At 36.6% G+C, this 20,904-nt stretch overlaps 1 protein-coding gene across 1 annotated transcript; it reads right to left on the bottom strand.

The window, feature by feature from the left end:
* Positions 1 to 16,388: 16,388 nt before the first annotated feature.
* LOC131058023 (serine/threonine-protein kinase PBL27-like) lies at positions 16,389 to 18,945 on the bottom strand. The gene is made up of 8 exons (XM_059208384.1): positions 18,940 to 18,945; positions 18,679 to 18,790; positions 18,434 to 18,559; positions 18,276 to 18,344; positions 18,093 to 18,147; positions 17,730 to 17,838; positions 17,554 to 17,648; positions 16,389 to 16,437 (listed from the first exon to the last, which is right to left on the bottom strand). The coding sequence occupies exons 1-8, from the start codon at positions 18,943 to 18,945 to the stop codon at positions 16,389 to 16,391; spliced, it is 621 nt and encodes a 206-aa protein (XP_059064367.1).
* Between the last annotated feature and the right edge of the window lie 1,959 nt (positions 18,946 to 20,904).

Genomic DNA, 20,904 nt, shown 5'->3' with positions numbered 1-20,904 from the left:
GATTTCCTATGGAATTTTTCTAGGAATTTTGGGATGTTGTTAGTTTGGACTTGTTAGAGGTGGTTCATGCATCCTATGTTAACAAACAAATGCTTCAGGCTCTCAATGCTACATTTCTTGTTCTTATTCCTAAAAGAGAAGGGGCTAATCAACTAGACTTATTTTGGCCTATAGCTCTATGTAATGTGGTCTACAAAATTATCACTAAGTTGATTGTTGAGAGGCTTAAACTATGACTGGGCACTATGATTTCAAATGAGCATGGGGGCCTTTGTAGCTGGTAGACAAGTTCTTGATGGGGTGGTTGTTTCTTCGGAAGCCATTCACTCTGTGGCAGTTTCCAAGGAGTGGTCTAATTTTATCAAATTGGATATGGCTAAAACGTATGATAGAATTAAGTAGCACTTTTTGCAGAGAATTCTCCTTGCTTTTGGCTTCAGTCTAGAGTGGGTTAGGTGGACTATGAGTTGTGTCATGTCTTCTTATTTCTTGGTTCTTCTCAATAGGGAGCCTTTTGAATTATTTGGAGCCTCTAGAGGTCTTCGCCAAGGAGATCTCCTATCTCCCTATATATTTATCATTATTGTTGAGGGCTTATGCAGATTGATTAAATCTCAAGTTTCCTAGTATTGAATTCAAGGTTGGAGTTGGGGTTATGGGTTACCCAATATTTCTCATCTCTAGTTTGTAGATGATACTGCTCTTTTGGGGGTTGTGAGACTTCATGAAGCACAAACCTTTAGGAGAGTGCTAGATATTTATTTTGTTGCTTCCGATCAGAAGGTCAATGACCACAAATCTTCAATATATTTTTTTAATACTCCTGAGCCTTCTCAGGGGAGGATTGCTACCATCCTTTGATTTCAAATTGAATCTCTCCCCTTGCATTATTTAGAAATTACTATTGCTATTGCTACACAACCTAGACAATTCTGGTAGGACTTCCTAGATAAGTTGCACTGGAAGGTTAACAATTGGACCTATCAGTGGCTCTCTACTTTCGCTCAGGTGAACGTTCTTCAATCGATGATTCAAGCTTTGCCTATTTATAGAAATATGGTCTTAGAAGCTCTTGTGTATTTTCTTAAGGAATTTGATGCCCTCTTGCATCAGTTTCTTTGGAGAGGTACCCTGCAGAATTCCAAATGGAGCCTAATTAAGTGGGAACTTGTTTGTCAGTCTCAGAAAGAGGGGGGTCTTGGTCTCCATTTTTCTATTCTGAGTGGATAGGCTCTTTCTAATAAGTTATATTGGCATTGGTGCACTAGTAAACATCAAATTTGGGCATGTATTCTCATGCATAAGTATTTACCTGGAGTTGATTATTTGAATGTTGCTAAGTATCCTCGAGAGGGTAGTGGATCTATGGTTTGGAAGACTTTGAAGACTAATTCTCAGCTAGTCAAGAGGGGTCTCTTTTGGATTTGCAATAGGGGTTTGGAGGCTTTCTTTTGGATGGATTCTTGGGATGGTCATCCCCGTCTTCTTTCCAAGTATCCTCATTTGTAGGCTCTTTGTGAATTCTTTATTGCAACTGGGTGTGATAAGGTGGAGCACTATAAGACTTCTCAGCATTTTGGTCTAGTTGTTGGTTACAGATGGAAGGATTCTTCTAATTGGCCTCTAGGAGGGCCAAAGAGGGGGCTGAGTTGACTCAGATTCTTGCTTCTAGAGTATGCATTTCCTTGGTGGGACCCGATGTCCTAGCCTATGGTAGTGAGTCATTTGGAAAATATTTTGTATCTGCAAGGTACTTGGAGCTTAACAAATAGTTGTTTGGTAATATCGAGGTGCCTTGGTGGAAGTAGGTTTGGAATAAATTTTCCTGGCCTAAATGAAATTTCTTTTTGTGGCTTTTGGCTCATAACCATTAGCTTACCTAGGATAATCTCTACAAGTGGGGCTTTCAAGGCCCACCGATGTGTGTTTTGTGTTCCAGTAGTGAGGAATTTATTTCTCATGTTTTCTTTCAGTGCTCCTTTGCTAAGGAAATATGCCATGTTTGGTGGGGAGTTTGGGGTCAGACTTGTTGTCATGACTCTTCTTTGTCAAAGCTTTGGGTGCGTTGGGGTAAGTCCTATATTAGAACCCCTTTTATTCATGTTTCTCTCGCTCTTGGTCCATCCTTTATCATTTGGCATGTTTGGCTAGAAAGGAATCAACGAGTCTTTCAATATATAAGGATGAATTCTATTCATCTGTGGTGGAAAATTATTCACTCTTCGTGAGATAGTTGTGGATAAGTGTGATTTGACTAATGATGTGGAACCTGGTGACATTTCTATTTTCTCTTGTCTTTCTCTTTCTCTTCAAGGGGGTGCTTCGATGTTTGATGGGCAGAGAGGAAGAGGTAGGTGCAAACACCCCTTACGGTGAATCAATCGAGAAGGTCAATGGACTCCCTCCCCTCCCTCTTTGTGTGTTAAAAATTAATACTGATGGTTCTTCTTGGGGGAGCCTTGGGCATGATGGTATTGGTAGAGTTGGGTGGGATAGTTCTAGTGATGTTCAGTTTATTTTCTCTATTTATAAAGCTTTTAATTCTAATAATTTAATGGAGGATCTTACCATTTTGTATGTTGTTTGACAATGCTCTACTCTTGGGTGGCACAATATTATATGTGAATTTGATTCTCAAGTGGAGGTGAATTTTCTATCACAGCAAGAGCATGGGGATGTTATTTGGCACTTGGCTTCAGTTATTGGGCAAATCCTTCAGGTGTGCAGCTCTCTGGAAAATTTTGAATAAATCCACAAAAACCGGTTAGGTAGGGCTAATTGGGGCTCTAGGGCTACTAGGCGTAGAAAATAGGAAGAGGAAGAGCGATGGAGAAATGGGTGAAACTCAGCCTCAAAACTTGCTAGTTGGCCTTGGAAAACCTCATGAATACTTACTACATCCCCTGCAAGCATATGTTAGGAGTTTTACATAGTAAGATTGGATTTACCCTTGTGAATCTCAACCATGCCTGAACATCTAGTGAGCACATACTAATTGGGAGCACTCCTAGAGAGTCTGGATGTTTAGTTTGGTTGATAGACTAGTGAATAATGAAGGGAGCCCACTAAGACATCACTTGACTACCTTTTGAAAAAGGATTGACTCTCTTTGAGTACCCGTCCCCATCATAGTGGTATCAGAACAACCAAGATTTAGGACAAAGCCAATACATGAGAGACATTGAATCAGTAGGAGAGAATATTATAAGGATGGTGACCAATGCAGAGTTAGCCAAGAAGGTGCCAAGAAGGTAGAATATCAAGAGGAAAATAATAGACTCCTCAGGGAAATATTACTATAGTTGGAGAGCAAACTAGACGCGGTTAAAGACAAAACTGAGAAAGTGACAATTAAGGTCAATGAAGGGAAGGGTAAAGAAGTTGTAGAAGAGTATATCATACCTAAACCAGGCCCTATTCTACCTAAAGAACCTTTCCTTAGAGAAATCAATGCCTTAGGAGAAAAATCCTCGGAAGGAGTGCCACTCTTTTGTGGAAAAATGGAGCTTGGGGTAGTCATGGAATGGATTGAAGGATTGGAGAATCACTTTGAATGTGATGGGATCGGTAAGGCACAAAAGGTGAAAGTGGCCAAGTCTAGATTGAGAGGAACAGACTTGACTTGGTGGAAATTTATCCAAGAAGAGAGGCAAAAAGAGGGTAAGAACCCAATAGCCACTTGGAAAGGTATTTTAGCCAAGGTGAAAGAAGCATACATCCCTGAAGATTATGAGATCTAATTACACAAGAGGAGACAAAATTTTAGACAAAGAGACTTAGATGTGATCAGCTACACTGAGGAATTTCAGAAGTTGTGTCTGAGATCTGAGGTGGTAGAGGATGAGAGCATCAAGGTAGCCAGATATCTGAATGGATTGAGATGGAATATTCAAGAGGAATTGAGTTTGTTATGTCCTAATACTGTGCATAAGTGTTATCAATTGGCACTGAAGGTGGAGGAAAAGAGAAAGAAGAAACAAGATCAAAGCAATAGAGGCAAAGGTAGGGGAAGAGATGGCAGAGGTCAGAGAGGTAGCTTTGGTGGAAGAAGTGTAGACCAAAGATCCCAAGGGGAATCCAAGTTGGTTGAGAAAAGTGGGGATTCCAATAGCAAGAGCAGCTATAGAGGAAGGGGATCTAGCAACTCTAGTAGAGGAAGGTCTAGTGGATCATGAAGAGGGTCCTATTTTGCCACAATGAAGTGCTACAATTGCCATCAACTTGGACACCTAGCCTATAGATGTCCTGAGAATTCTTCTTCATCCCAAGGAGGTGAGAGGAGAGTAAATTATGCTCAAGAGGATGCAACAAACATGAAAGCACCAGAAGTGAGTTTGGATTCAGAGGTTGGAGAGAACCTTATGATAAGAAGAGTCTTGATTAAAGAACTGGTTAAGGAACCTATACAAAGGAGATCCTTGTTTAGGATAAAATGCAAGATTATGGGAAAGGTATGTAGAGTGGTGGTGGATTCAAGATCCAAAGATAATATAGTGTGAGAGGAAGTGGTAAGTAAGCTCAATTTTCCAAGAATACCACATACTGATCCCTATAGAGTTACATGGCTCAACAAGGGGCAACATGTTCTTGTGAATGAACAAAATTGGGTGGAGTTCATTATAGGAGGCTACAATGAAAGAATCTTGTGTGACATCTTCCCCATGGATGCTTGCCACCTACTCTTAGGTAGGCCATGGCAGTTTGAAGGGAAAGCAATACACCATGGAGAGAAGAATGCTTATACCTTTCAAAAGGATGGAACCACCTACAAAATCCAGTCCATAAGAGACCAAGTAGAGGGTAGATGAAAAGGTTATAATGTGTTGCTAGTTGGTGAGAAAGAGTTCATCAACACACTCAAGGAAGGAGAAGGAGTGGGGTTTGCCATTATTGTAAAGCCAAAAAAAGACATCAAAGAGAAGAAAGTATGCATTCCTAAAGAAGTGCAGCAGGTCCTAAATAAGTTTAAGGACATTATTAGTGATGGAACACCAGCTACATTGCCTCCTCAACATGCCATAAGTTACCAAATTGATTTCATACCCGGAGCTTCATTTCCCAATCAGGCAGCTTACAAAATGAAACTGGATCAGAGCAAGGACATAGCTAGGAAATACAAGAACTCTTAGACAATGGACTAATCAGAAAGAGCATCAAACCATGTGCAGTACCCACCATTTTGGCTCGAAAGAAGGGAGGTACTTGGAGGCTTTGCACAGATTCTAGAGCCATAAACCACATTACTATCAGGTATAGGTTTCCCATTCCAAGAATTGAAGACTTGATGGATTGTTTCGAAGGTGCTGAATACTTCACCAAGATAGATCTCAAGAGTGGTTACCACTAAATTAAAATAAAGGAGGGTGATAAATGAAAGACAACCTTCAAGACCACAGAAGGACTCCATGAATGGCTTGTTAGACCATTTGGACTCACAAAAGCTCCAAGCACATTCATTAGACTCATGAATGAACTACTCCAAGACTACATTGGTAAATTTGTTGTTGTTTACTTAGATGACATCTGAATTTTTAGCAAGTTTAAAGATGAACATCTTAAGCATATAGAAATTGTATTGAGAAAACTATGTGATGAGCAACTATCCATCAATTTGGAGAAATGTGAGTTTATGAAACATGAGTTGGTGTATCTTGGGTTTGTAATCTCAAGGGGTGATTTGAAAATGAATACCACTAAGGTGGAATCTATAGTCAGTTGGCCTACACCTAATATAGTAAGTGAAGTAAGAAGTTTTCATGGCTTGGCTCAATTTTATAGAAATTTCATCAGAGGCTTTAGTGAAATATGTGCACCCATGCTTGAGACAATCAAGGGAGGAATGAAAAACAATTTTAAATGGACAAAGGAAGCACAAAGAGGATTTGATCTCTTGAAGACAAAGGTGGCTACTCAACCAGTAATCATTCTTCCTAGCTTTGACAATCTCTTTACCATTGAATGTGATGCAAGGAACATAGTGGTTGGAGCAGTTTTAAGCCAAGACAATAGACCGATTGTATTTTTCAGTAAGAAGCTCAATGATGCAAAGAAAAGGTATTCCTCTTATGATTTGGAGTTGTATGCACTTGTCCAATCCCTTAGGGAATGGAGGCATTATTTGCTTACTAAGGAATTTGTAGTTTATACTAATAATCAAGCTCTTAGTTTTCTTAACTCTCAAGAAAAGTTAAACCATAGGCATATTAAGTGGGTAGATTATTTATAGTCATATACCTTTACCATTAAACACAAGAAAGGACAATGTAATAAAGTAGTTGATGCATTGAGTAGGAGGTTACTAACAGTGCAAGAAGTGCAGCTCAAAAGTATTGGGGTGGATAGTTTCAAGGATTTGTATGAAGATGATGAAGACTTTGTTGCTGCCTACAAGGTTTGCCAATAGTTTGGAAACCATTTTCATAGTGAATATATAGATTACACCATACAAGATGGACTCTTATTCAAAGGAGGACAGCTATGTGTGCCTAAAGGGTCTATGAGAGAAAACTTTATGCAAGAGAAGCACAATGGATGCCTAAGTGGACATTTTGGTTTGAACAAGACTTTGGAACTTGTCCAAAAATTCTACTATTGGCCTAAGATGCGAAGAGATATCAGGAAATATGTGGAAAAATGTGTAATTTTTCAAAGAGCTAAGGGTACATCTTCCAATGTTGGGCTTTATCAACCTTTAACTATCCCCAACCAGCCATGGGAGTGTTTAAGTATGGATTTTGTTGTTGGTTTGCCTAAAACCAAATCAGGTTTTGATAGCATCTATGTTGTGGTAGATAGGTTTAGTAAGATAGCTCATTTTATTCCATGTAAGGTCACTCATGATGCTAGTTACATTGCTCACTTGTTTTTCAAGGAGGTCATTAGAATCCATGGTTTACTTATCAGTATTGTATCAGATAGGGATGCAAAGTTTATTGGTAATGTTTGGAAGACTTTGTGGTAGAGATTGGGTACTAACTTGTCTTTCAGTTCAGCCTATCATACCCAAATGGATGGCCAAACTGAGGTGGTCAATAGAACACTTGGAAACCTTCTTAGATGCTTGACAAAGGAGTATGGATAAGCTTGGGATCGGATCATCCATCAAATTGAGTTTTCCTACAATGTGAGTGTGAATAGGTCCACCTGTAAAAGCCCTTTTGATATTGTGTATGGGCTTCATCCTAGAGGTATTTTGGATCTCAGAGATGTGGGAAAGATAGGATAGCAAAGTGGACATTCCTTAGACATGGCTCAGTTAATGCAAGAGGTTCATGAGCAGGTTAGGACAGCCCTCTTAGGCACTACTCAAAGGATCAAGGAAAGAGTAGATGAGAAAAGAAAAGATATCCAATTCACAGTTGGTGACATGGTGATGGTTCATTTGAACAAGGCAAGGCTTCAGAAAGCTGTCCCTATTAAGCTTCAGATGAGGAGGATAGGTACTTGAAAAGTCTTGGCCAATTATGGCAATAATGCATACAAGTTAGATCTACCCGGTGATATGGCTTTATCCCTCATCTTCAATGTTGCATATTTGGTGCAGTATAAGGGTACACTTCTAGAAGAAGATAGTAGAGTCCCAGAGGTCTCTCGTGCACTTTCTGACCTTCCCTTACTATTTGTACCCATGCCACAAGCCGAGAAGGTGTTAGACTCTGGAGTTTTGAAGAAAAAAAGGCATACCGCCTATATAGAGCACTTGCTCAAATGGTAGAACCTTCCAACATCAGAGGCTATTTGGGTACCTAAGGCAGACTTTTCTAGGCATGGAGTTCCCCTTTCTTTGCTGCCTAAAGGTGTCACTTGACTTCTTTTTTATTGGGTCAGTATGGTGTAGGAGCACCTAGTTTTGATTTCAATTTCTTCATTTTGGTACGTTGGTCCATAGTTTAGTTTTGGATTTTGAATAAGGGTCTTCTCATAGGTCCTCATATATTTGTGATATGCATTGGTAGGTTGGATGTCAATGAGATCATGTGTTTACTCAATTAGTGCTTTTATTATAAAACATCTTGAAAATCCTTGTTTGGGATTGAGACATGTCATATTAGTGGGTTTTAGTCATCATAGGTGGTTTAGAAGGAGAAACAAAGCATGAAATACAAAAATGCACTTTTTGGCAAAAGTTGTCAAAGTTGCTTGACAACATTTTGCAACATTGAGCAGCTTTTTGCAAATTTGAGAAAAGGGTTGGTTAAGCAACCAATGGAGAGTTTGTTAGGACAAAAATAACATATAAATGCCCTGAACATAAATTTAATGAGGTTGGTGAATGCCTGGACTAGATCATAATACATTTTAAAGACAATTTTCCAAGTTTTACCTTGTGTTTTCTCAAATTTGGAGCAACAGTCCGTACTTCATGGATTGATTGCATTGTTGTTCTTTGATCATTGTTTTGTAAATGTTCTTGTAGTGCTCAGGAAGCATTTTGGTTAGTTTTTTTGCAGGTTTGAGTTGAGTTCTTGATTTTGAAAGCTTTCGGCCTGAGCAAGGATTTGAGTGGCCCAACATGGTTCTAGCTTGAAGTCCTTTGATTTCTTCTCAATAACCATTGGGACTCGAGTCGTGGGACCTTTGTACAATGTAAATAGTCTTTGTTTTAATTTGGAGGTAATTGAAAGGCCATTGGATATCATTTCCTAGGCGAGCTCAGTCATAGCCCAGTTAGGAAGTAATTGAAAATATGCAAGTGCTTGCAGGGATGAACAGGTTTGGAGTTGCCAAGTGTTTTGCATAAGAAAGTGGGGTGTGGCAGAGCCTATGTGTGAGTTTTGAGATGTGGAAAATCATAGAGGACATTAAACCCTTGAAGAAGACCAAAAAAGACCCTAAACCCTTCAAAACAAGCCAATTTCAATTTCTGTACTTGTACGGTCAGACTGAGTTTTCTCACTTCATGAATCTTGAAGTTATTCCAAAAGGGTATTCAGATCACAAATTATTTTTTCTGGGTCTTTGGGAAACTTTTGAATAAATCCACAAAAACCAGTTAGGTAGGGATAATTAGGGCTCTGGGGCTACTAGGCCTAGGAAATAGGAAAAGGAAGGAGTGATGGAGAAATTGATGAAACCCAACCTTAAAACTTGTTGATTGGCCTTGGAAAAGCTCATGAACGCTTACTACATCCCCTGCAAGCATATGTTAGGAGTTTGACATAGTAAGGTTGGATTTACCCTTTTGAATCTCAACCATTCCTGAGCAAGCAGTGAGCACATACTTATTGGGAGCACTCCTAGAGAGTTTTGATGTTTAGTTTGGTTCATAGAGCAGTGAATAATGAAGGGAGCTGGTGCAGGAGCACCCAGTTTTGCTTATACTATCCATTTTTGGTATTTTTCATGCTTAAGTGTCTTGTTAGTTTTAAAATGTTGTCATAGGTTGTGTTTAGTCAATTCATAATTTTTTTATCTCATTTTGTTCTTGAGAGATCAAGTTTTGCTTCTTAGGGCTTAAATTGTCAATTTTATGCTTCTAGGCCAAAAGGGCTAAAAAGTGGAAAATTGCCTTATAGTATTAGCCATGCTTTTAAAAGCATTGAAACATGTTTATAAATTATTATTTTTCATTCCTAGGTGGTTTTGGAAGGTTGGTTGAGTTAGGTTGCTCAAATTGTCACTTGGAGCAACAAAAGTTGTCATTTTTGCTTGTAAAAGTTGTCATTTTAAACACTTTTTATAAAAAGAAGACAAACAAATTCCTTATGTCCATATAGGACTTGATAAAAACTTTAAAATGAAATATATATTCCTCCCTCTTCTTTGTATAGGGTTGGCTTTTGTACTTTCTATCATAATTAATCAAAAGGGTAGCAATTTTCTATTTTTTTCTCATGTTTTGAGCTTCATTTGTACAACAGTTCATACTGTAGCTTATCATTTCCATACTATACCTTTTGGATAGTTTCTTGGTGTATATTAAATTCACTTTATGTAATTTCTTTGGGGGTGGTTCATTGGGAAGTTGGTTTTGTAAAATTATTTCATTTTTCGCTCTTTGGCTACCCTGTCAAGGGTTTTGGCCTCCAAAATGCATCAACTTGTCTAATTCTAGGTTTGGGATCCCATGGATGAACTTATAAAAGTTTAATTAATCATTTATAGTGTAAATAATTCACGTTCTGGCCAAGGTTGTGCAAAGGAAGTGCTTTCGAGTTCATGCTAGGCAAGTTGGAGATGGACTTGGCTAGTAAATTTGAAAAAGACTCAAATAAGTTTGTGCTCAGAGGTCAATTGAGTGAAAAAACTTAAGGAAGAGGTATTCCCTAGTCTCCTTGTATTTTTGGATGTATTTTGAGCTCCAAACAATGGTTATTTTACCTTGAAATTGAGTCAAGTTGTGGCTGGCAGTAAGTACCCAGTTTTGGGGAATTTAATGACTTTTGGATCTAAACTTGCTTTGTGAACATGTTCATGCCTTGGAATCTTGTGGAAGGTATTGAAAAATTGTTTGGAGATTGTTACATTATTTGGTGAAGTTATTTATGAAGTTCTAACCCTTCAAAGTGCAGCAAAAATAGTGAATTAGCAGTGACAATGCATTTTAATAGTAATTTTGTTGTTGTATGGAAAATGTTTGATGTAATGTCATGTAGGGAAGAGTTCCAGACTTGTTCTAAATGATGGGGTAGATTTTCTACAATAATTTAGAATCTTGGTTTGTGGTTTAGAGGAGACATCCTTTTTTACTTGAGCAAAACCCTCTCAAAACCCTCTTTTCTTGCCTAAAAGTGTGGACAGTCATTAAACCACCTTGTCGGGAGCTAAGACCTTAAAAATATTTGATTTTGGACCTTTTAGTCATATTCCAAATTAGGTTCTATGGTTGGTTTAGCCATCATTTCACTATACAAACAAAAATCACTCCAATTAGGCCTCCACGAGCTAGTAGCCTTTTAGCCCTGTTTTAACAAAAAGTGAAACCGATTGCCCAAATGATGTTATAACTTTCCAATATTGTGACAAATAGTTAAAAGACATTAAAGGAGCCTAATTAAATCAAAATTGATCATTTAGATACCATCTTGGGGGTATGGACCTATGGTGGAGGGTTTGAGCAACATTGAGAAAACAAGGTAGAACAAAGTTGTATAACACACAATGGGGTGGTTGTTTGAGAAGAGGCGTGGGTGTTGAATTTTGTTGTTACAAACACTAATTGAAAATAAAGAAAAATCATATCCTTTGGTTCCACTTGATAGATTAAACCAATTTAGACCTATTGAGCAACTTCTCACTCAATCTCTCTATCAAAAGCCCACTAAGACCTCACTTGACTGCCTTTTGAAAAAGGATTGGCTATCTTTGATTACCCCTCCCCATCACTTAGATCCTCCTGATAATACTAATTCTTAATTAAAATGATATATATATGATCCAAGAGGTTCCACTCGGCCCAAAAGGGATCAAAACCTGAAGAACAAGACCTAACGTGTAAAACCAACAAGATCGACTTCCGCCAAATAAATCCTTCTGAAAAATACAAAGGATGAAGAGTAGATCATAGAAAGAGGTCGGCCACACACCAAATAACATCGGAATCAACTCTTAGGGCTCTGTAAGCTACGTAAGAGTTCTAGTAGATCAAATGCAAATAGGTCCAAGGAACTGGTAACAAGAAACTCTCAACCGGTAACAAGAAACTGCCAAGGAAACCGGTAGAGATAACTTTCCGGTAAATGATCCAAATGCTATGTGGTCTAGGAATAAGGTAGATGGTCTAGTCTTCAAGTAAAAATCCAACTCCATAGGGTCCGGTGAGCCAAAACCGATACATACAGAAAGAAAAACAAAAGGAAATATTTTTTGTTGATGCAAGATTTCCATGAACCAAGGATGCTCCTACATCAGACATCCAAAAGTGAGTCTCTCACTTTGTTGGGGTTAGAGGAAAACCAATGCGGTCTACCTCTTCCTAAGAAATCCAAGATGAATCTTCAACTAGTCTTCCTTTCCACTTCACAAGATACTCCTTATACTGATTGCTCTAGGTACTACGCCCAATCCTACTGTCCAAAATGTCTTCAATTTGATCTAGTTCCTTTTGAGGTAACTATTTCTCCAAGTATGTTATACTATCTTCACTGGATTCTGGTTCAAGATACTCATGAAGGTCTACAATATTAAATATAGGTTATATGTTCAAGTCATATGGTAGCTCCACTTCATATGCATTTCCAAAACTAAATTTCCTCAAGATCTTATAGGGTCCAAACTTCTTCATCTATAACTTGTTATAGGTTCCAACCGAGAATCTCTCTTTTCTCAAATACACCATAACTTCATTACCAACTTCAAATTACTTATGTCTTCTCTTCTCATATGCCTTCTCCTTATACCTATTTTTCATATCCTCCAAATGTTGTTTAACCTGAATATGCAAGGCTGACATGTGGTCTGCAAAGTCTTCTGCTTCTGAACTTCTCTGGTCTTCACTACTAATATCCCTTAATTCTGATATACCTCTAGGATGCACTCCGGTAACAATCCCAAAAGGTGTTTTTCTTGTACTCCTATTCACTGAATTAATATAGGTAAACTCTACTTATGCTAAAATCAAATCCCAACTTTCAGTTTTATCTCCCACCAAACATCTCAACAAATTCCCCAAGCTCCAGTTAACTACTTTTGTCTATCCATCAGTCTATAGGTGAAAATTAGAACTGAACTTCAAATTTTTCTTCATCTTCTTCCAAAGTGTTGTCCAAAAGTAACCAACAAACTTGGTATCTTTGTTTGAAACTATGCTCTTAGGTAACCCAAGGAATCTCACTACTTCCTTGAAAAATAGGTCTACTACATGCACTACATCAGATGTCTTCCTACAAGGTATGAAATGAGCCATCTTAGAGAATCTATCCACCACCATAAATATAGAATCATTCCCTCTCTATGTTTTAGGTAATCCTAGTATGAAATCAATGCTTATATCCTCCCAAGGTATTACTGGTACTGTCATTCAATCCCACATTCTGACTACTCCCTTTTGCAACTTGACAAACTCTACAACTTTGCACATATTTCCTAACATCCTTACAAATTTGGGGCCAAAACTATTGTTCACTCACCAAGGCTACTGTCTTTTTCACACCAAAGTGTCCAACTAATCCTCCACTATGTTTCTCCTTAAACGTATTCTCCCTCATAGAACTCTTAGGTATGCACAAATGAACTCCTCTAAATAACATCCCATCGTGAATGAAATAATCCAGCCACTTACTCCTATCTACCATAATTAGTTATTTACATGCTTTCCAAGGCTCTCCAAAATTTGGGTCATCATCATACAAGGTCTTCAATTCTTCAAATCCTAATACTATCACTCTCATCTCTGTCAGCAGATTCCTCCTCCTACTCAATGCATCATAAAGTTTGTTAGATTTCCCACTTCTATGCTTCAACACAAAGGTATAACTCTGCAAAAATTATACCCATCTCAAATGTCTCTGGTTCAACTTACTCTAACTGTTCAAATACTGCAAATATTGATGATTTGTATACAACACAAACTCCTTAGGAAACAAGTAATGCCTCCACTTCTTCAAGGCTTGAACTATGGGATAGATTTCCTAATCATATGTTGAATATCTCCTCCTAGAATCATTCAACTTTTTATTGAAATAAGCTACTGCTCTCCCTTCTTGACTCAAGTCTACTCCAATTTTTGTTCCACTTGCCTCACAATCCACTTGAAATACTTTGTTGAAATCCGGTAAAGCCAACATAGGCTGCTTAGTCAATTTCTGCTTTAATAACTCAAAAATTTTATTTCCTCTAGTGGTCCATCTGAATTCCTTCTTATCTCCTCTCATGGTCTTAGTCATAGGGTTACAAACTGAACTGAAATTTCTGATAAACTTCTAGTAGAAACTAGCCAATCCATGAAATGATCTTACCTCTCCAATGTTTTCCGGTGTAGGCCACTCAACAATTGCTTTCACTTTCTCAGGGTCCATCTTTAGTCCATCAGTAGATATCACAAATCCCAAATAGACTAACTCTTCCTTCATGAAACTACGCATCTTGAGATTTATCAATAACTTTTGGTCTCTCAAACTTTGCAAAACTTGTCTCAAATGCAACAAATGCTCATCTTTTGTCTCACTAAAAATCAGAATATCATCCAACTAAACAATAAAAAACTTACCCAAGAATTTCTTCAATACCACATTCATCAACCTCAAGAAAGTACTAGGTGCATTAGTTAACCCAAAAGGCATCACCAACCATTCATGCAGTCCTTCATTTGTCCTGAATGTTGTCTTCCACTCATCTCCTTCTTTGATCCTAAACTGATGATATCCACTCTTCAAATGTATCTTTGTAAAGTAGCTGGCTCCACTCAAACATTCCATTATGTCATCCATCCTAGGCAAAGGAAACCGGTATTTCACGGTGATCTTTTTTATTTCTCTTGAATTGGTACACATCCTCCATTCTCTATTCTTCTTAGGTGCTAACACTACTGGTACTGCACAAGAGCTCAAACATTATCTAATCAAACCTTTCTTTAACATCTCATGTACTTGTCTATTTAACTCTTCATTTTCTTACGGTGTCAACCGGTGTGCAACTTTGTTAGACAAACTAGCTCCGGATATCAAATCCATGCAATGACTAATACTTCTTACCAGTGATAATCCTTTGGGCACATTATCTGAAATGATGTCTTCATATTCTGTCAGCAATTCCTTTCCCTCCTCTGGTTGTTCTTCTTATGGTTCTAGTCTCTCAATCTTCTTAGGAACCAAAGCAAAACACACATTCTCATGTCTCATTCCATCAAGGAATTTTCTCCCATCCACCAAATAGATCCTAGCATTCATACAAACTTCACTCTTTAAGGGCTCCTACCAAGGTAACAAGGTTTGCTTCATTCAATTTGTAATAATAGTGTATGTGTTCTTTATCTCATCATGTATTGCCTATCTATCAAACTGCCAAGGTCTACCCAATAAAAATGACAAATATCCATAGGTATAATATCACATAAAACTTCATAATGATAATTTCTAATTTTCAATTTCACCAAACATTTCTCACTTACCAACAAATTATTTTCATCCTGAATCCATGCTATCTGATAAGGCTTAGGGTGTTTCAATCTTTCCAAGTTCAACTTATTCACCATCTCCTTAGAAACAAGATTATCTGAACTACCACTATCAATAATAACTTTACAACACTTACCGAATACCTTACATCTGGTCTTGAACAAATTCCTTCTCTACAAGGTCTCCTCATCTTCTCCAGTATGACACGAAACTCTTCTCATCGTCAACAGTTCTCCATCTTCCAGTTTGTTAGCTAATCCGGTGGGGTTTTCTTCCACTATGACTCCTCTTCTGGTATTCTCTATCTTCTTACATTCAAATGCACGATGTGCTTCCCATCCACACTTAAATAAAGTTCCTCTAAACACTATCGTGTCTTGTCTTTTGTCATCTTTTCCAAAATTCTCATTTTGGTAGTTCTCTTCTCTGGTATGAGTTTCTATCATCCTTCTGGTACGAATTAGCATCTTTTCTTACTTACTTATCCTTATTCTGATCTACACTGGTATGTCTACTTCCGGTATATCCTCTTCCTCCTTCAAATCTTCCTCTGGTAAACCTTCCACCTCTACTTCTCTGCCTCTACTTATGTCTTTTGTTTAACATCTCTTCAGCCTTCAGGGCATACTAGTAAGCTTCTTCAACACTCTGCAATTTGAACAAACTAAGTTCATCTTGTATAGACATCCAGAATCCATTCAAATATCTTGCAACTTATTCAATTTCATCATCCACATGTCTAGATCTGATATTCAACTTGTAGAATGTTTTGGTGTTTTCCTTCACACTAGATTCCTTCTGTCTCAAATTTTGCAACTTCTGAAATACATTTACTTGATAATCAGCTTGCATAAACTTTGATTTCAACTTATCAACCATTTGATCCCATGTCTTGATCTTTTCTTTACCTCTTCTTTGTCTATCAACTTGCAAATGTTCCCACCAAAGAGATGCATGACCTTTCAACCGGGTACAAGCATATTTCATCTTCCTTTCCTCTGCGGTGTTCTCAAAATCAATATACTTTTCCATCTCCGAGATCCAATCCATCAATTCATCGGAATCCAACAATCCATTATATTCTAGTGGCGTAAAATGTGGTTTAGTATTAGCCCTAATAAAAACCTTCAAAAAACTTTCTTCATCTAGATCAACCACCTGTGGGTTTACATGTTCTATCGGGGCTTCTTCTCCTTCATCTTCACTTATATCTTCAATATGTTTGCCTCTCCTTTGTTCTCTCTCCGTGGCTTCCAACCGGGTTTCTATCTCTCGCAACATCTTCATCATAGAAGGGTCTGCATTCCCACTCTCTCCACCATTCCTAGTTCCTCTTCATGCCATCTTTCGCCAGTCCTCTATAGCTGCAGGTCGGATCCTTAGCCTGCCACCCCACAACAAATTTTCAAGACAACCGAAATGAAAAACTCGCTCTGATACAACTTGATGCAGGCACCGACAAGGAGGAACCTCAAAGAGATGAGTCCAAACCGGTTAGCAAGAGTAAACACAACGGAAACACAAGGGTATGATGGAGGCAATATAGAATAGCTTGAATTATATCATGAAATCTTATTACAACCAATCGGTAACAACCGGGTTACATAAACCAGCACACAAGCCTGCTAGAACATGTAGAATAGGTCACAACCAGGACCTTAAATATCAAGATCTATCTTCTATGCTCTATCCTCAACCTTAGATCCTGTTGATGATACAAATGCTTAATTACAATAATATAAATATATATATATGATCCAAGAGGGTCCAGTCTGCCCAAAAGGGATCTTAACTCGAAGAACAAGACCTAACGTATAAAACCAACAAGGTCAGTCTTCACCAAACAAATCCTCCTAGAAAATCCAAAGGATGAAGAGTAGATCACGGAAATAGGTCGGTCACACGCCAAAGAACATCGTAATCAACACTCAGGGCTCTGCAAGTTACGGAAGGGTTCTGGTAGATCAAATGCAAATAGGTCCAAGCAATCGGTAACAAGAAACTGCCAAGGAAACTAGTAGCGATAACTTGTCGGTAAATGATCCAAATGCTATGTTGTCTGGGAATAAGGTAGATGGTCTAGTCTTCAAGCAAAAATCCAACTCCACAAGGTCCGGTGAGCCAAAACCGGTACATACAGAAAGAAAGTGCAAACAGAAAGCAAAACAAAAGGAAATATTTTTGGTTGATGAAAGATTGCCATAAATCAGGGATGCTCCTATATCAACATATAAAACCAAAAGAGAAAGTTTGTCCCTCTAAGCAGCAAATAAGGTTTAATGTATAAAATGGTTTGTACATGATTCATAGTTTATATAATTTCATCATATCATAACTATCTCGCTGAGGACATGTCAGGTTCATCAAATGTTCCAGTAGAAATATGCTCATATCGAGTGCTATCGTGGAACTCAAGTGTCACTGCTTCCTCCAAGTCTTTCACCACCATTCTCATCATTGGTCTGCCTATTGATTTTGGTGCCACACATATGTATGCCACCTCTGCAACTTCCAAGCTGCTGATAGTTTATAGAAGCCACACAAAGAAGAGTCCATAAGCTCCACTATTCTACCGCATGAGAGTAGTTCTCTTGCCTGTAGATAAACCCAATTACGGGTTACTGAAATATAGATCGCAAGAGGTTATTTTAAACTATTCACTAATTCAAAAATTACCAATGCCACTATATTTTCGCTTGGCGGAGTTCCAGTTTTTATCTCTAGAAAAACCACTCCAAAACTATATACATCGCTCTTTTCGGTTAGCGACGATGTCCCATAGTATCTGGACTAACATTTTAAATATTAATACAGTGGTAATGATCTCAAATATTATGGATGATAGCAAATGGTTTGGTTAGAGAAAGAATGTTCAACTAAAGATGAATTCAGATAACAAGGAAATACTCTGGATCAAGATAACCGAGGGTGTCTTTGATCGATGTTGAAGCATGAGTTTTGGAGCAATCAAGAAGCTTGGTTGGACCAAAGTCAGCTATTTTTGCATTCATTTTTCAATCCAAAAGTATATTAGTGCACTTTATATCTCTGTGTATGATTGGTGGATTACAAGCTTGATGCAAGTATAGAAAACCTGAAACAATATAAGAAGAGAAGTAAGCAAAATAAAAGCTAATTATGTAAAACAATCCCAATATGCATACAATTTTACTATCGATTTGCGATAAATAATAAATGAATTAATGTTTTTAATTAAATTACCTTCTGCCATTTGGAGACCAATGTTGAGTCTGGTATTCCAATCAAGTGACTTCTCCAGTTCGGGTGTTCCTGTCAGTAGGCATTTATTTAATCATCTTATCGACATTTTGGTGCTTTCTGTTTTAATGTTATTTCTTGTGAACTTGAATAATATTTACCATGTAGATGATCCTTCAACGTTCCACAGTGCATATATTCATATACCAGAGCTCCTACTAGTGGTTTAGAATAACCAATAAGATTGACAAGATTCTTGTGATATAACCTGCTTGAAGCAGAGTTACCTGGAGCAAAGAAGAGTAGGAACAAAATATGTCAGTGATTCTTTTTAGCTGCGAATGAAATAGGAAAAGATAAAAAAAATATTTATGTTGAATGATAGCTTTAAGACTTGAGGAGAAACAGGAAACCTCGTTTTCAAATTCTTGTTGCCCCTGATTAGAATTGCTTGAAAGTATTCTGACTGCGACATCATACCCAGAAAGTGTACCAAAGTATACCGAACCAAAGCCTCCCTTGCCAATTAATGTAGAATAATTATTTGTTGCAGATTTAATTTCTTCCTCCGTATATACTGCCACCAATCTATGATACTCCTTTGCATGACCTTTATCTGGCAGAATGGAGTCAGTTATGAACCTTCCTCAGTATTTATTAGCAATACCTCCATCTCTTTAAGGAATAAAAGATAATAAAACAGTACCCCCATTAGTTATTTGAGGTTGCATAATTGGATGGCCTATGATCTGAGCTCGTGGTCTATAAATGCATTTCCATAGAGAAGTTACCAATATCACTACTATTAGCGATGCACCAACAAAACAGCCCACAATCTAATATTTTATTTTATGGCTTTTGTCGACCGCTAGAGGAGTCACTCTTCAACAAACAATAAATATGAAGTATTAGAAGTATTTCTATTGGATTAGGATTAAAAAATGGATTTACTTAGTTTTTAGAAATCGCTACATTTTTCCAATAGTCTAAAGATTGGGATTTTATTTTTTAAGTTTTTAAATTTTGAATTTTAAAATCTAAAAAGATGATACACAAAAAAAAATGTATACAAATATTAAAAAAAAAAAGATTACAAATATAACTAAAATAATTTAATATACAAAAAATCGAATAGAAAAATTCATATTTATATAAATGAATTGAAATTAACAAAATAATTTAAAATTGTTAAATTGTAGGTGAAATAACTTTCAAATAAAATTATTTTGCTAACGTGTCATACCTATAACACTATACACTCTCATTCAAAAAATTAATAAGGTTGACAATTTAACTACCAAATTTAAAGAATTATAACTTTTTATTTAATGACAAATTATTTTTCCAACTAAAATTAACCAATATAAAATACACAATAAGTCAAGATATAACATATATAATAGTGTTCATGTCATTCAAGTCATTAATACAATAACAATCATGTCATTCAAGCCATTAATACAATTGATATTTGATTGGATGAAATAAATGCCTTCAGAAATCATTTTTTTCTAGATAAAATTTATTTTTTTCCTATAACTATTTCTAATATAGACAAATATAAAGACAAATAAATGGCATTTTTACAATCATTGAAAATAGATTATTCCGTATAATTATAAGATTTTTGTTCAAAAAATCTAATTATATAGAAGGATTGGTTATATTGTTATTAAAATTAAACATAATGAATGCATAAGTGTTCCTTCTTGGCCATAACTATTATAAACCAAAATTTACAATACAATATTTTTGTTATGAAAAATATTAATTCATTGAATAATATAATTATGATTGTTTACATGGATAACATCTACTCATTTACTATGGTGTTAATGATGAAATTGATATTTATTTTTAATTTCAAATTCAATTATAAATAAGGGATCTTATTAACTATTAAGTAACTAAAATTTAAAAAACTTATTATACTCATTTTTAATTAAAATATTTCATTTAAGACTATTCCACATACTAAATGAATCAAATTTGCTAGATGATTAAAAAAATTAATGGAAAAAGTATTAACAAAAAATATGGCTTAAAAAAAATCTAAATTTATATTATTCATTTTATAAATAGATTAGTTGTCATGAAAATAAGATTTGGTGCATTTGGCTCATTAATGGACTTAAGCGAGTTAATTGTATTCAAATTTAGAAGAGAAGGCCGAATGGAAGGCACTAGATTCTGGGTGTGTCAAGATGAATTTTGATGGTGTTCCACAAAGAAGTATTGGCCCTTTGGGTGCCAGTTGTATAGCTCATGATAGGAGGGGCCATGTCCCAACATGGTGTAAGAAATGTCTCCTTTTGGTAACAAACAATGTGGTAGAGGCTAGCATGGCCCCCCTCGGGGTCAATTTAGGAAATAGTGGTAAATTACTGGAACTAATTTAAAATTTACCATCTCGGTGTGAGTGTGTGCTGGAAATGAAAAAGACTGTTGGAATAAATAATTCATATATTAATTATTCACTAAATTGCATTAATTCACTAAATAACTAATTCCTTAATTAGTAATTAATTATTGGCATTTATTAGTTAATTAATTAATTAATTATGAATAATTAACTAATATTTATCTCCATGCATAATGCAAACTAGGAAAAGCCAACTATGTTTAGAATTTT

This window comes from Cryptomeria japonica, chromosome 7, assembly GCF_030272615.1.
Source record: "Cryptomeria japonica chromosome 7, Sugi_1.0, whole genome shotgun sequence".
NCBI classification, from domain to species: domain Eukaryota; kingdom Viridiplantae; phylum Streptophyta; class Pinopsida; order Cupressales; family Cupressaceae; genus Cryptomeria; species Cryptomeria japonica.
Note: the sequence above shows the minus strand (reverse complement) of the source record. Positions and strands in the feature narration are given on the sequence as shown.